Source organism: Anabrus simplex, chromosome 8, assembly GCF_040414725.1.
Source record: "Anabrus simplex isolate iqAnaSimp1 chromosome 8, ASM4041472v1, whole genome shotgun sequence".
In the NCBI taxonomy this organism is placed as follows: domain Eukaryota; kingdom Metazoa; phylum Arthropoda; class Insecta; order Orthoptera; family Tettigoniidae; genus Anabrus; species Anabrus simplex.
The window spans coordinates 89,655,634-89,669,088 of record NC_090272.1 but is presented as its reverse complement, the minus strand read 5'-3'; the positions used below and the strand labels follow the sequence as shown (position 1 = coordinate 89,669,088).

General features: G+C 40.1%; 1 protein-coding gene across 1 annotated transcript; it reads right to left on the bottom strand.

Moving 5' to 3' along the window:
- Nucleotides 1-2,767: 2,767 nt before the first annotated feature.
- Nucleotides 2,768-5,294, bottom strand: Sur-8 (leucine-rich repeat protein shoc-2). Its single transcript, XM_067152912.2, has one exon. It carries the CDS (start codon nucleotides 4,830-4,832, stop codon nucleotides 3,144-3,146), a length of 1,689 nt encoding a protein of 562 aa, XP_067009013.1. The 5' UTR covers nucleotides 4,833-5,294; the 3' UTR covers nucleotides 2,768-3,143.
- Nucleotides 5,295-13,455: the final 8,161 nt, after the last annotated feature.

Here is a 13,455-nt window from a genome sequence, read left to right as displayed (position 1 = left end):
ATTGACTTTACAGTAAAGAAAATATGTCATTTCAGTAGCCTAGTCCACATTTCCTAACTTTGTACAGGTTAATTTTTATGCTATTGATACTTTTCACCAAGACTTCACGAATGAGTGTTTTTATATATTACTCTATATGATTTTTGGTTATGTTTGTGTTTTTATGTTATGGCAAGTTAAAATATTTCGAGATCAATTCTTTCTTATGGACATTTCTATAAACTTTATACTTCTTCATCTTCTTCAAGGGCTGCCAATAAGTGGCAATACTCCCTGTGTGTCACAGGATACTCCATACCAAATTCTAACCTAACTGTGTCTTTAATAGTGCATTCCCGTAACCCAGTACTGTAACCAGTCACTATAAATAATTTTGTCACTAACAGTAATCTAATTGTTACTAAGTTATTAATAAATAAAAGTGTCACCGAGAGTATACTAACCCTCCATATCAAAAATGTTGACACTGACAGCAATAAGTATAAAGGACGCTGTGTAACTCAACAGAACTCTAACCTAATCCTATCACTAACAGTGCTTTCCAGTGAATCAGAACCTAACTTGTCACTAACAGTAACCATCAAGGGTCATTAAGGGAAAGGAGTTATGATTACAATAACAGTAATATTTGCCTACACTGAGGTTAGTCCACTATGCATTTGTTATATGCCAGCCATGCAATAACATTGTCCAACAGAGCAAAGGGTGGATAATGACAAGTGTTAAGCGAGAGTGAGAGGGAAGATGGCATGATGAAAACTACCGAGCAATCTGAAAGTTTTGGGAAATGATACAGTTGTTTGTTTCTGAATATCACGAGACAGGCCTCCTTCTATACAACTGAAGAGTTGAATTCCGTCCAACTACTTGAGGACCGCACAGTGAAAAGCAGAGTAAGTGAAACTTCAATACTAAGGCACAGATTGATATTCACATGAAAAAACACAACAAATTTAACAGGAGTGAATAAAATACCCACTACATTCATACCTATTGGCTGTTGGATGACTGTGTGTGTTGGATGACAGTGTGTGCTACTACTGATATCACTTTGCAGTTACAATAATAATTTATATTTGCGGGTCCACCTTTTCAATATAAATTCTTTTAGAACTAATTTTCAAGAATTGTCTAGTCAATATGGAAATAATATAAAATTCGTTATTTGTAACAATATTACCTTTTGTTAAAATTAGTACATACATACTATCTGTGCAGAAGAAAATTCCAACAGTTCTTCACTTTGAGCTAGCTTTTCATCCATCCTACTGACTGTTGCTGTTTTATATTCCTACTGTTCAGTAATATTTGTTACAGTTTCTGTTGTACATAAATATCCATTATTATAACTGTACAATGAAGGCTGTTCACCCCCCTGTGGTGACAGAACATCCCCTGGTCGAAAGGTCAAGATAAAAAATGAATGGAAAACATTTACTGTAGGAAAGTTACAGTATTTACTGAATACATAAGTGTGTACAGTAACTGAACTGCTTATAGAGGTTTGTGTCAATGAATATTTAATTAGCTTTGAGGGTAAAAATATAATAACCGGTGCTGAAGGATTATTTCATAGAATGTTGCTTAAAATGCTTCCAAGCTTACCTTAAAATGATCGTGGAAGAGAGATGTGTTCAATACACTTGCCAGGGACCAACCTACCCACCCCTAGAAGTACATTTACTTTTATAACCAAAAATACGGCTTTAGACGCCCTACTCCATTGCTTATAATGGTGATTGGTTCACGTAAGGAAGAGGATGACGTCACTGACACCTCGGATGAGGCCGAGAATTTGTTACCCACCATTGCCACACTCCCTTCGAGAGGCTCTTTTCTATCGCCTTGGCGCATACTGTCTGCATGGCAAGGAAAAAAAGTATAGCCATATCAAACCAACAGTTGGCAGCATTGTCGTTCCTCTCGGTGCTACTAGTGTGACAGCTCATGTTACTAAACCTTGAGTACCGCTTACTATAGTTTTGAATGGAAAATTCTAGGTTCCCATGGAAGGATTTAAATATTTTTCACCAATAGAGCATGTCAAAAACAGATCAGATGTAAAGCTTTTCAGGCGTTTGCTCTATTAGTGAAAAATATCTAATTCCCTCCATGGGAACTTAGAATTTTCCATTCGGAATTGCTAGGCAGGCAATAATTCCACTGTGGAGATTTATCTCCCGTATGCAGTTATCAGACTGTGCCTTTTATAAGGGCTTCTGATAAGTTCACCTGCATACACCCCAGCGTCAGTGGGTAGGGTCTGACACATCCAACTCTGACGAGTCTAGTGTCAGACCCAAACCAAAACGCTGGTTAATAGAGCAAACGCCTGAAAAGCCTTACATCTGATCTGTTTTTTACCATAGTTTCCCCGCTTTGAGTGATGATTATCTATTAACTGGAACATGTGTACACACTAGGCCTAAAATATGTTTGAATAGTAGACCAACACATAAAAGCAATAGTTCTCAAATTAACTCTCCCGCCTTATCTGTGTCTGTCACAGAAATGTCTGACTATATTAAAATGTAATCACTGTCTAACAGCCCTTAAGATGCCACCTTTCCATTACAATGGCCTAAATCTCAATGAAATATGTTTCTACATCTGCATCCAAGGATAACAGAGTACTTTCAATTTAATAATAAACATACCGTATCACAATTTCACTTTGTTCCCGAAGCAGAGAAAGTACTATTCAAGGCATGCAATCAACAATCATATGTGACTGGTTGTTATGAATATTTTAAGGATTTCTTCACAATGAAACAGCATACCAATAAAATTCAACCACTGGCACTAAGATCTTATCACTGCAAGTCTCTATCAGATGTCTCAGAAATGTAGTACATTTGGATTACAACAAATATTTCACATTCAGCACAACATTCTCATTCTTCCCTGGATGGGATCAAAAGTGAGCCATATGCAACATATACACTATACTATTACATTATGTTCATGTGAATATTGGCCAATTCACAACAATGGTTTCAATTACATATATATATATATTTCTCCAAAAATCTTTTGAATTGAAGTAGTTTTTCTAAACTAGGGCCTATTCTAATAATTGAGTTTACTAGGACAGGAGAAGTTGGTTAATCTTTCAATCCATCAAAAAGGACAAGAATACTGACCTACATGGCACGATATGGGCCTTGCATTTTCAAAAAGTGAATTACAAGAGAAGGACCACCAGCTACAATTTCTGGAGGAATCTGAGTCAGAGGACAATTCTCAATACTCATTATCTGCAAATTACTACAGAGAGCTAATTCAAATGGTAAATTGTGCAAATTAGGATTGTCATTAATATACAAGGACTCCAAATTTTCTAATGTTCCTATCTCTTCTGGAAGATAACCCAAATTATTTTCACCAACACTCAGATAATCTAGGTTTGTTAAGTGCCCTATGGCTCTTGGCAATGTGGTAAGTTGATTGGATTGGAGGATCAACTTCTGCAAATCTCGCAGAAAACCTATTTCATTTGGTAAGGTCTCAATTTTGTTTTCTTCCAAATCAAGAACTCTAAGTTTCCTTAAATTACCCAGACTTGCTGGAATTCGCTTGAGAAGATTGTTTGAAAGTATGAGAACTTCCAAGCACTGCAAACACTGAATATCATCTGGAATTTTAGTAAGCTGATTTGTTCCTAAATTTAGTTCAACCATGTTACACCAAGTACCCACATCCAATGGCAAGGATGTTAACTGATTTTCTTTCATGTTTAACTTTGTCAAGTTTTTAGCACGAGAAAATATTCCATATGGGATTTTATCAATTTGGTTGTGTTCCAAATTGATCGAGTCAACGTTTGTGAACTGGGAAGGGCCACCAGATGGGTAAGATGTAAAGCCATTTCTTGACAAGGTTATGCTAGTCAAATGACACAAACTGGAAAGAAGACCATCTGGAAGCTGAGATATAGCATTTCCTTCCACATTGAATTCATCCATATGCACACAATTGCTGAGTGTCCTTGGTATTGCACTAAGTCGATTGTACCTTAAGCCTAATCGTATAAGAGCCTGCAAATTTCCAATAGACTCTGGAATGTCCAAAAGTTCATTGTGTTGTAAATCTAACGTTGAAAGTTGAACACAATTACCAATCTCTGTAGGGAGATGTTCAAGATGATTATGTGACACATCAAATGTAATTAGGTTAACTAATTTCCCAATACCAGCAGGCAATTCCTTAATTTTGTTCTCTCGGAGACTCAACATGGTCAGATTTGTAAGATGTCTTATTTCATCTCCAACTACTTTAATCCTATTGAATCTGAGAAATAACGTTGTCAGTGATGTTAATTTATAGACAACATCTGGGATCTCATTTAACTTGTTGTGCCTGAGATCAAGAACTTTCAAAGATTTTAGGTTGGCTAATGCATCAGGTAAACTAGTCAAGGAATTTTCACTAAGTGCCAAGGTTTGCAGATTGACTAGGCATCCGATCTCAGGTGGAAGTGTCACCAACTTGTTACCATACAAATAAAATTCTACTAAATGAGTTAAATCACGAACTGTCGAGGGCAACTGCGTTATACTAGATTTACTCAAATCTAGCCTTGTCACACCATCTTCTTTGCACCGCAAGAAGTCTTTAGCCACATCTAAATCTGCTAATATGGGTTTATTTTTCTTGACTGTAGGTTTAGGTTTATTTGATTCCGGGTGCTTGACAGTAACAACCTTGGGCCTGGCGCCATCACCCCCTCCTAAAGATCCCGAAGATAACTTCTTTTCCTTGATACTTTCTTTCGATTCTTTTGTACTCGAACTGATAGATGTACCAGATGCTTGTTCTGCCGATTCCGGCATGTTTCTTTTTTCTAAAGGTGATAGGCCACCTTCCTGGACGAGTCGATTTATTAAAACTTCGTTTGGAATGAGTCAGTATATGATAAACGCAGATTGAGTAGTTGACATTTTCGCCAAGAGAGTGATACTCGAAAAACAAGGCGCTGTCCACAGTGAAATAAATACGTGTTTACAAAACGTTGAAACAATTAACAATTTCGATCAACAAATTCCGCAAGTACACCACATACATTTAACTTTCGATCAATTACCACAATACACTGCATACACACGCAGCAAACTGACGCGAACATCTCATTTCAATTCTCAGCAGATTAATTACCGAACTATAAGTCTTGCGAAACAATCGCCACTAAATATGATACCAATTAAACTTCGTAAATTCTAATCGGCTTCCTTAGAACTGTCAATCAACTGCGCCGCAAAATTATGCATCAAAACGAAGAAGACTACAAAAACTACAGACCGACATGACGGCGAAAAAAATACACGAGCAAGTCAAAGAGTAAATATGATTGGTGGGGTGTAAAACCAGAATCTCCTAGACAGGAGTTTTTGTTGGTTTTAATAATAATAATAAGAGAAAAGCGCACAAGGTGCATGGATGTTCTGCATATAGCAATTTAGTCGCTACAAAGTTGTGTTAGGGATATATGTCTCTGGTGACAGCATAGCGCTTATTACCGATCACACTGTTTATCGCACTGTTCACATACATACGAAACTTTGTCCGGAGCGTTGCCTACACTATAATACAAGGCCTTGAAATGCACTCGTGGAAACGGGTTACTTCCTAGTTCACCATTCAGCCGCTAGGATCGCGGTGTTGCCCCAGTAGTAGGGCTAGGCTGATTCTAAGCCAATTTCAAGGTCATCCGGTCTCCCGAGCCAATGAGAGGCCCCGGAGTGGGTCACGTGACTGCTCTTAGCGAATGGGAGAGCAGCGCAGCAGGGAATGCTGAGGATGGGGCGTGGTTTGGTGTTTCCCGCTATGCCGGTGAATGGGTGGGGGGGGGGGTAGGGCGTTGGCTCCCGCCAAGACGCCATCTTGAGTCAAAGCTATGGTTGGGCGTTGGTTTCCCGCCAAGACACTATCTTGAGCTAAAGCTATGGTTGGGCGTTGACTGTCCGTTCCCGCCAAAACGCCATCTTGAGCTAAAGCTATGGTTGGGCGTTGACTGTCCGTTCCCGCCAAAACGCCATCTTGAGCTAAAGCTATGGTTGGGCGTTGGTTTCCCGCCAAGAATCCCATCTTGAGTCGAAGCTATAGTTGGGCGTTGACTGTTGGTTTCCTGCTAAGGCACTATCTTACTCCGGAACTATGTATGGGCGTTGGCTCCTACTAAGACGCTATCTTAAACTGAAGGGCGTTGGCTGTTCGTTCCTTAACAGGCTACTATAGAATAAAAACTATTAAAGTACATCTTCTTTATTGATCCAGGAATTGAAAGTGTTATTGAAACCGAGCCATTTAACGTACAGTTTATTACCACGTCTCCGAAGAACACGTTCTACTAAATAATGATTAGGGTATTTGGTTTTCTGTAACTCTTCAGCATAGAATCCTCCCTCGATGGGTTGTCCAGTAAGATCATGGAGTAAATAGGTGACTGGGTTGGTGAGTTTGATCTTGTTGACTTGAAAAATTTCTGTGCTCCAGTTAGGGGTGTATCCTTTAGCGAAGACGGATTTGTGTTTGCTGATGCGGACAAAATCACCTTTTTGAAAGCGATGACGCCGTGGGTCGGCTATTTTGATTACACGATGAATAGCATCTAAGCGGGGTGTATTCTTGGTAACAAGGCGAGGCTTTATGCTGATGGTACGATGAGGTGTATCGTTGTACCTGGACATTAGCTTAGGTAGGAGTTCGATCCAACGATAGGTGCCCTGAGCAGTAAATTCTTGCCACATGAGTGTTTTGAGTGTGCGATTGAATCGTTCTACTACACTTGCTTTGAGGTTGCTGTAGGTTGAATAATGGTGAATGCTAAGTGTCTTGAGATAAGAAGAAAACGTCTTGTTGTAAAACTCCTTACCTTGATCCGTTTGAAGAAGACGTGGGCAACGCTTTGACCGTTGAATGATACGCTGGAAAGCCTCTGTAACTAGTGAACCTGTCTTTGCGCGAACGGGTTCTGCAAAGGCGAATTTAGAGTACACATCAATAACAGTGAGCAGATACTTGTAGCCGTTATTGCTGCGGGCGTAAGGAATCATTTCAACAAGATCGGCTTGCCATAGATCATCTTTTCCGCGTGTGATAACACGTCTACGACGATAGGTGCGACGAGCTAGTTTATGTAACTCGCGAGCGATGCTAACCTTTATAGGTGAGATCTTGCTTCGAGGAGCCATTACTCGATAATACCTGCGTGACGTAATTCCTCTTCTATTTCTAGAATCTCTGCATCGTGTCCCGTATGACCAGCCTGTTGAGAGGCTTTTAATAGTTGTAAACGTTCTACAAGTCGGTTAGGATCGTTCCAGTACGTTACGTCTACGTATTGTGACAGGGGTTTGTAGGTATAACGGAGACCTCGTGCAGAAAGGTGTCGTGTAGGAAACAGTTTGGAAATAATTTCTCGATACTTGTAGCTTTTGTTAGCATTGACAGCTTCTGAACGCTCGTAATTACGTCGAAACGCTTCTGTAGCAAGAAGAATAGATTTATATTTCTGAAGATCGGCGTCAGAAATGATATCGGGGTCAGGTAGTCGTGAAAACAGAAGTTCGAGGAGACCTTTGGTAGGTTTGTAGGTTACATTCTTTACGACGAGACTGTTATCATCAATCTTGATTTCAGCATTACCGATACGAAAACGATCCTCCTCATAGCGAATACCATAGGTGGTGTCGGTTTTTTTTTGTAAATAGTTTTTCTAAGTAGGGAGCGGTAAGTGGACCGTAGGTGCTTTGAAGAAATTGCTTTAACTGACTATGGTATTCTGGTGTAGACAAGACGTCAGACAAGGTTATCTCTTGTTGTTTGGTAGGTGTTTCTGCAATAACGTCTGTAGGTATAAACTCAACCTGCTTGACCTTTTTTGGCGGTGTAAAGACATCGTCTTCTTCTTTATCCTGCACCTCCTCGAATTGAGATGTTTGTGTAGTAACAGAACTTGTGGATGCTTTTGGTGAAGATGTAGATTTTAACAGTTCTTGCAACGGTGTACCGAGTTGTGTTTTGAAAAATAAATCAGTGTCTGCTTGAAGACGTTTAAGTTCTTTAAATTTATGCCGAATATTGTTCCGTGCACGGATAATACGTTGCTTAACCGCTTTGTTGGATGTTGACATGATGTCGGATGCAGGTCGAGTGCGGTCTGCAGAACATACACGCATCCTTAAATACGTATAAAATGGTCGAACCCCTTGCGATACCGACCATGATCAACTTCGCTTTCTTTGTCGATAACTAAAAACCCGTAACGCTGTGATGACCAACATGTAGCGCACAGGCGTTTAAAATCGTTAAAAGTCATATCTGTATTAACATGATCGTCATACACGTGACGCATATTAAGTTCATCTTGACGGAAAAGCACAATCATATTAGCGTTGTCACGTATCAACTGCTTGGGTATACGGGAATAGGTTTGGCATAAATAAAAACAGTCTACATTTTTGTGTCGTCCCATACTAAAGTACGCTCGAATGACGTCGTGCTGTTCAGTAGCTACATCGTCAAAAATCATAAGAGAATCGGGAAGTACATCATCTGGTGACACGACTTGCTCACGTGCATGGAACGGAAAATAGCTCATACCTGCAAGATCCTGCATAACAAGTTGTAAAAAGACATACAGTGGTTGATAGAGTGACTTTGCAAAAATGTAAATATTTTGAAATCGTACCCCGTTAAGGGAGGTAATGAGGGTGAGTAGGAGGTTGGTCTTTCCACAGCCTGATGGCCCAGCGATAATGCATCGGATGGTAGAAGGAAACAATTTTCCATGACGACGTAACGAGGTTGTATCAGAGCTAGGTAGGAGATGAGACAGTACGTTGCTTACAGGCAATGTGTCTTGTTGCTTAATAATCTTCATGTTGACTGATTAAAGAGGTAAAGAGGTAAATAATATATAGCCACGGACGAGTCACTGGTTTAGCAGTAACAGCATGGATGCGTTTGGAAGAACACGGTCTGCGAAAAGAAAACGTGTGTTACAGGCCGTTGAGGATCCTAAGCAAGACACTGATCCGGTGAACAAACGCTATGTTGATGCAGTTGCATTACCACGCACTACAGACCTAGATTACGATTTTAAAGGAAAGCGTTTAACTAATATACAAGATCCTACACACCCTTCAGATGCGTGTTCAAAGAAATATGTAGACTATTACCGTTTAAGACGAATAAAAGGAGAGTATGAAGCCCAAAAGAAACGAATCACGAACGTGGCTGATCCTGTAAATCCTCAAGATGTATGCACGAAAGCCTACCTGGAAGCAAATGCTGTAGTAACAACAAAAGACAATAACTATGACATGAAAGAGCGTCGAGTAATACGATTGGCTCCCCCAACAAACGACACGGACGCAGCTAGAAAGGATTATGTAGATAATAGAGTGAATAATTTACATCGATTAGTGCCAACTCTAACTGAGCAAGGCTATTCAGCAAACAATAAACGGCTGATACAAGTTGCTGATCCTGTTAATGAACAAGACGTATGTACAAAACATTACCTAGCTTTTGAATTGAGTAAACTCGGAACAATTCAATATGGTATAATATATATGAACAAGCTGAGACTAACTGACGCAGCTGATCCTAAAAATCCTTTAGATGTCGTTACTAAACAATACTTGGATAAAAGGCTTGCACTGCACGTGGAAAAAAGGGATGTAAGCGATTCCGGCCGCATTGAATTCAAACCAAAGAAACCTTAGAGTATTCAGCAGTAACAGGATAGATAAACGAATGAATAAAGAGGTAAGTATCAGTTGGTTAATGAGTGTTGACGAGTAAAGGTGTGCAAGATGGTGAAACAAAGTTATCCTAACGTCATGAAGAGGAAAACAAAGGCAGTAGGGTGGAAAGCAGCAGTAAAAGCAGCGCGGCAAGCCTATCGAGGAGAAACCAATCCACGGTTAGCTATTACCAAGGCACTACGAGCGGCAAAAGCAAGAGTTAGCCCTAGGAGCAAAACAGTGTTTCACAAGCGTGCACGAGTTATTCCTATACCGAAACGTGGAGGATTTTTACCAGCACTGTTTGCTGGACTAGCTGCATTAGGTTCTCTCCTTGGTGGAGCTAGTGCTGTAGCTAGGACTGTTAAAGCCGTCGAAGAAGCAAAACAGCAGTTGAAGGAGAGCGAACGTCACAATAGGACTATGGAGGCGATTGCATTACGAGGTAAAGGAGTACACATGAAGCTGGCCCCATACAAGAAAGGGTTGGGTATCTACATGTCACCAAAAAACGCCTACTGAAAGCACTGCCACGTCGAGCTCTAACCCATGAGGAAGTTGCTACGTTTGCTAAACAATTAAAAATTCCCTATTTTCGTGGCGTGTTTATGCGAGACCAGTTACCGACACACCCACGTAACTGTGAGAGTGCCGTGATTAATTTGGATGACAGTGATGGTTTGGGAACGCATTACGTAGCTTACGTTAAACGCGGAACTAAAGTGTGGTATTTCGACAGCTATGGAAATTTACCTCCACCGGTGGAGCTCGTTGAATACTTCGGAAGCAGTGCTGTTATCGTTTACAATACAAACCGTACACAAAAATGGAATACGCGCATATGTGGTCGACTATGCTTAAGGTTCCTATATGAATGGCAAACAGAAGAGGAGAGTTATCAGTGTTAGAGTGATGTCCGGTGTTGCAAGAACGTTTACTATACGTGGAGAAGGGCCTGAAACTACTGTGTACTTCAACCCGCCGATTGAACTTGGACATCGGCTACACGGACTTGGACTAGTTTCCTTTGAAGGCTACAATAAAATCTATAACGTGCGAGAGGGGTCGAACAAGTTTTATTACGACGATCACGTGCTAACCCTACCTCCAGGCACATACTCAGTAGATGATATTCGTGAACATATTGAAAATATTTTGATTCAACAGTTTGGTTTCGAGAGCTTTATTACTAAGAAGCGCAAGTTCTCTCTTACAGCAAGCAACGTTACACACAAGTGTGTTATCGAATCCTCGTTTAAGATCGACTTTAAATCACAACCCGACTCGATTGGGCCGTTGCTTGGATTTACCTCAAGAGAACTAGCACCGAACGTACGCTACGAGTCTGACCAACCGACGACACTGTTGGATGATCATCACGTGACTATTACCTGTAACATTATTACGGACGTGTACAGCAATCAACGACTTTCACACGCCCTGCATGACTTTGTTATTACAGAAGAAGGTGGCTACACTATACGGGAGAAGCCAGCTGTGGTGCTCTATCATCCCGTGACGGTAACACGCATCAGTGACATTTCCCTTCGCCTTGTAAATAAACGCAATCAGCTTATTAATTTAGATCCACACACGCACGTCACCTATAAACTTCACCTCAAACCAGTATGAAGCAAATCTACAAAACACGGTGTGCATCGATGAAGCGCAGCACTTGTTTCCGTGGAGCCATCAAGTTAACACGTGTGCATAAAAAGATTCTCCTAGACTTAGGCTATACCCTACGAAAACAACATGGAAGATATGCTAGACATTATGAGCTCAGCAGTAACCCAGGAAGGCGTAGTGCGAAGTGAGCTTCATTCCTATCAGCCTTTTACGTTTGGACTTAATAACAATGATGAAATTCGCACGGTTATCAACCAGCAGGATGTATACACTTTACCGCATGAAAGTTACCTCTACATCGAAGGTCGCATAGAAAAGGCAGATGGAAGTGGTGCAAGCACTTCAAAACTAAATAACAACGCTCTTGCTTTTCTCTTTTCGGAGGCACGCTTTGAAGTGAATAATGTCGAAGTAGATAATACAAAGAATGTTGGCATTACAAGTGCAATGAAATCCTACCCTTCATTTGGCAGTGAAGAAATTAAACCGTTACGTACGGCAGGCTGGTGCCCTAATGCTACTAACGACTGGATGATTAATGCGGATGGTACGTTTACAGGAATTTTACCATTAAAACACATTCTAGGCTTCGCCGAAGATTATAAACGTATCATCATCAATGCAAAACAGGAACTGATTTTAATCCGTGATCGGAGTGATTACAATGCTCTTAAAGCAGCAGCCGCACCTCTAGATTCAAAAATTACACTACATCGTATTCTGTGGAGGATTTCTCAAGTAACATTATCCGATCGAGAAAAACTTCGACTGCTTAAAATTGTAGAAAATGATACTCCAATACCTATACGCTTTCGAAGTTGGGAACTGCATGAGTATCCTGTGCTACCGACAACAGACAAACACAGTTGGGCTGTAAAAACATCACGCTTCACAGAAAAACCTCTCTATATTATTTTTGGATTTCAGACAGATCGTAAGTTTAAACATGCAAAGGATTCTTCTCAGTTTGATCACTGCAAACTAAGAAACTTTCGACTTTACCTTAACGGAGTTACCTATCCCTACGAAAACATAGACATTAATTTTGATAAAAATAACTTTGGTGTGCTATACGACATGTTTTGTAAATTCCAATCATCCTACTACCAAAAAGAAGACTGTCCTCTATTTCAGCCTGAGGATTTCAAAAATCAAGCACCACTTGTTGTGATGGATTGTTCATACCAGGAAGAGGCTATAAAAGAATCACCCGTTGATATTCGTCTAGAATTTGAAACGAGCGAAAATATTCCAGCTAACACAACAGCCTATTGCCTCATTATTCACGAGTCTGCTGTAACTTACCGCCCTCTATCAAATATCGTTACACGATTATAAATAAGAATGTAACTGATCTGTTGACATCAGTGTTTGTTTAAACATTGTAGAAGAGTACTGCTGAGAACATTAGATGCTATGGTAGATGAAAGTGCAAGATTAAGGTTAGAAGCGGAGCGTTTGAAGACATTTGAGAAGTGGCCTGTAAAATTCATTGCTCCTTCAAAATTAGCAGCAGCTGGTTTCTATTTTATTGGCACTAAAGACATTGTACGATGCTATTTTTGTGGAGTAGAATTAGGACATTGGGAAGAAGGTGATGATCCATTTCATGAGCATGAACGCTGGTCTCCGTCGTGTTCTTATGTAAAATCTGCAAACAAACAGGTAAAACAAAAGTGTAAATCCTGCTTACCTAACACCGAGTTCGATGCTATACTTGTTATTTACCTTTCGGTGGTGAGTGAAGCTATTGCAGCCTATTATAAACGTAAAAGCTTGCGTCATATGCCACAGCATCTAATTGCGTATTTACCTACTGGATTTTTGTCAACGTATGCCGCTTCTGATGTTAACGATGATTGGGATCTACTACCTACTCACAGTAAGATGACATCGGATGTAGCAGCATGCAGACGCTGTCAACGACACTTCAAGCACCGGGGTGAAAGTGGAGACGATTGGGATGGACCAAATCCAATGATAAAAGACTGTACACAATGTAAGAATGAATTTTTAAATGTATTTAAAAATTGTAAATAAATCAATTTGATGTTTCTTATTTTAAGTTTTAAGATGA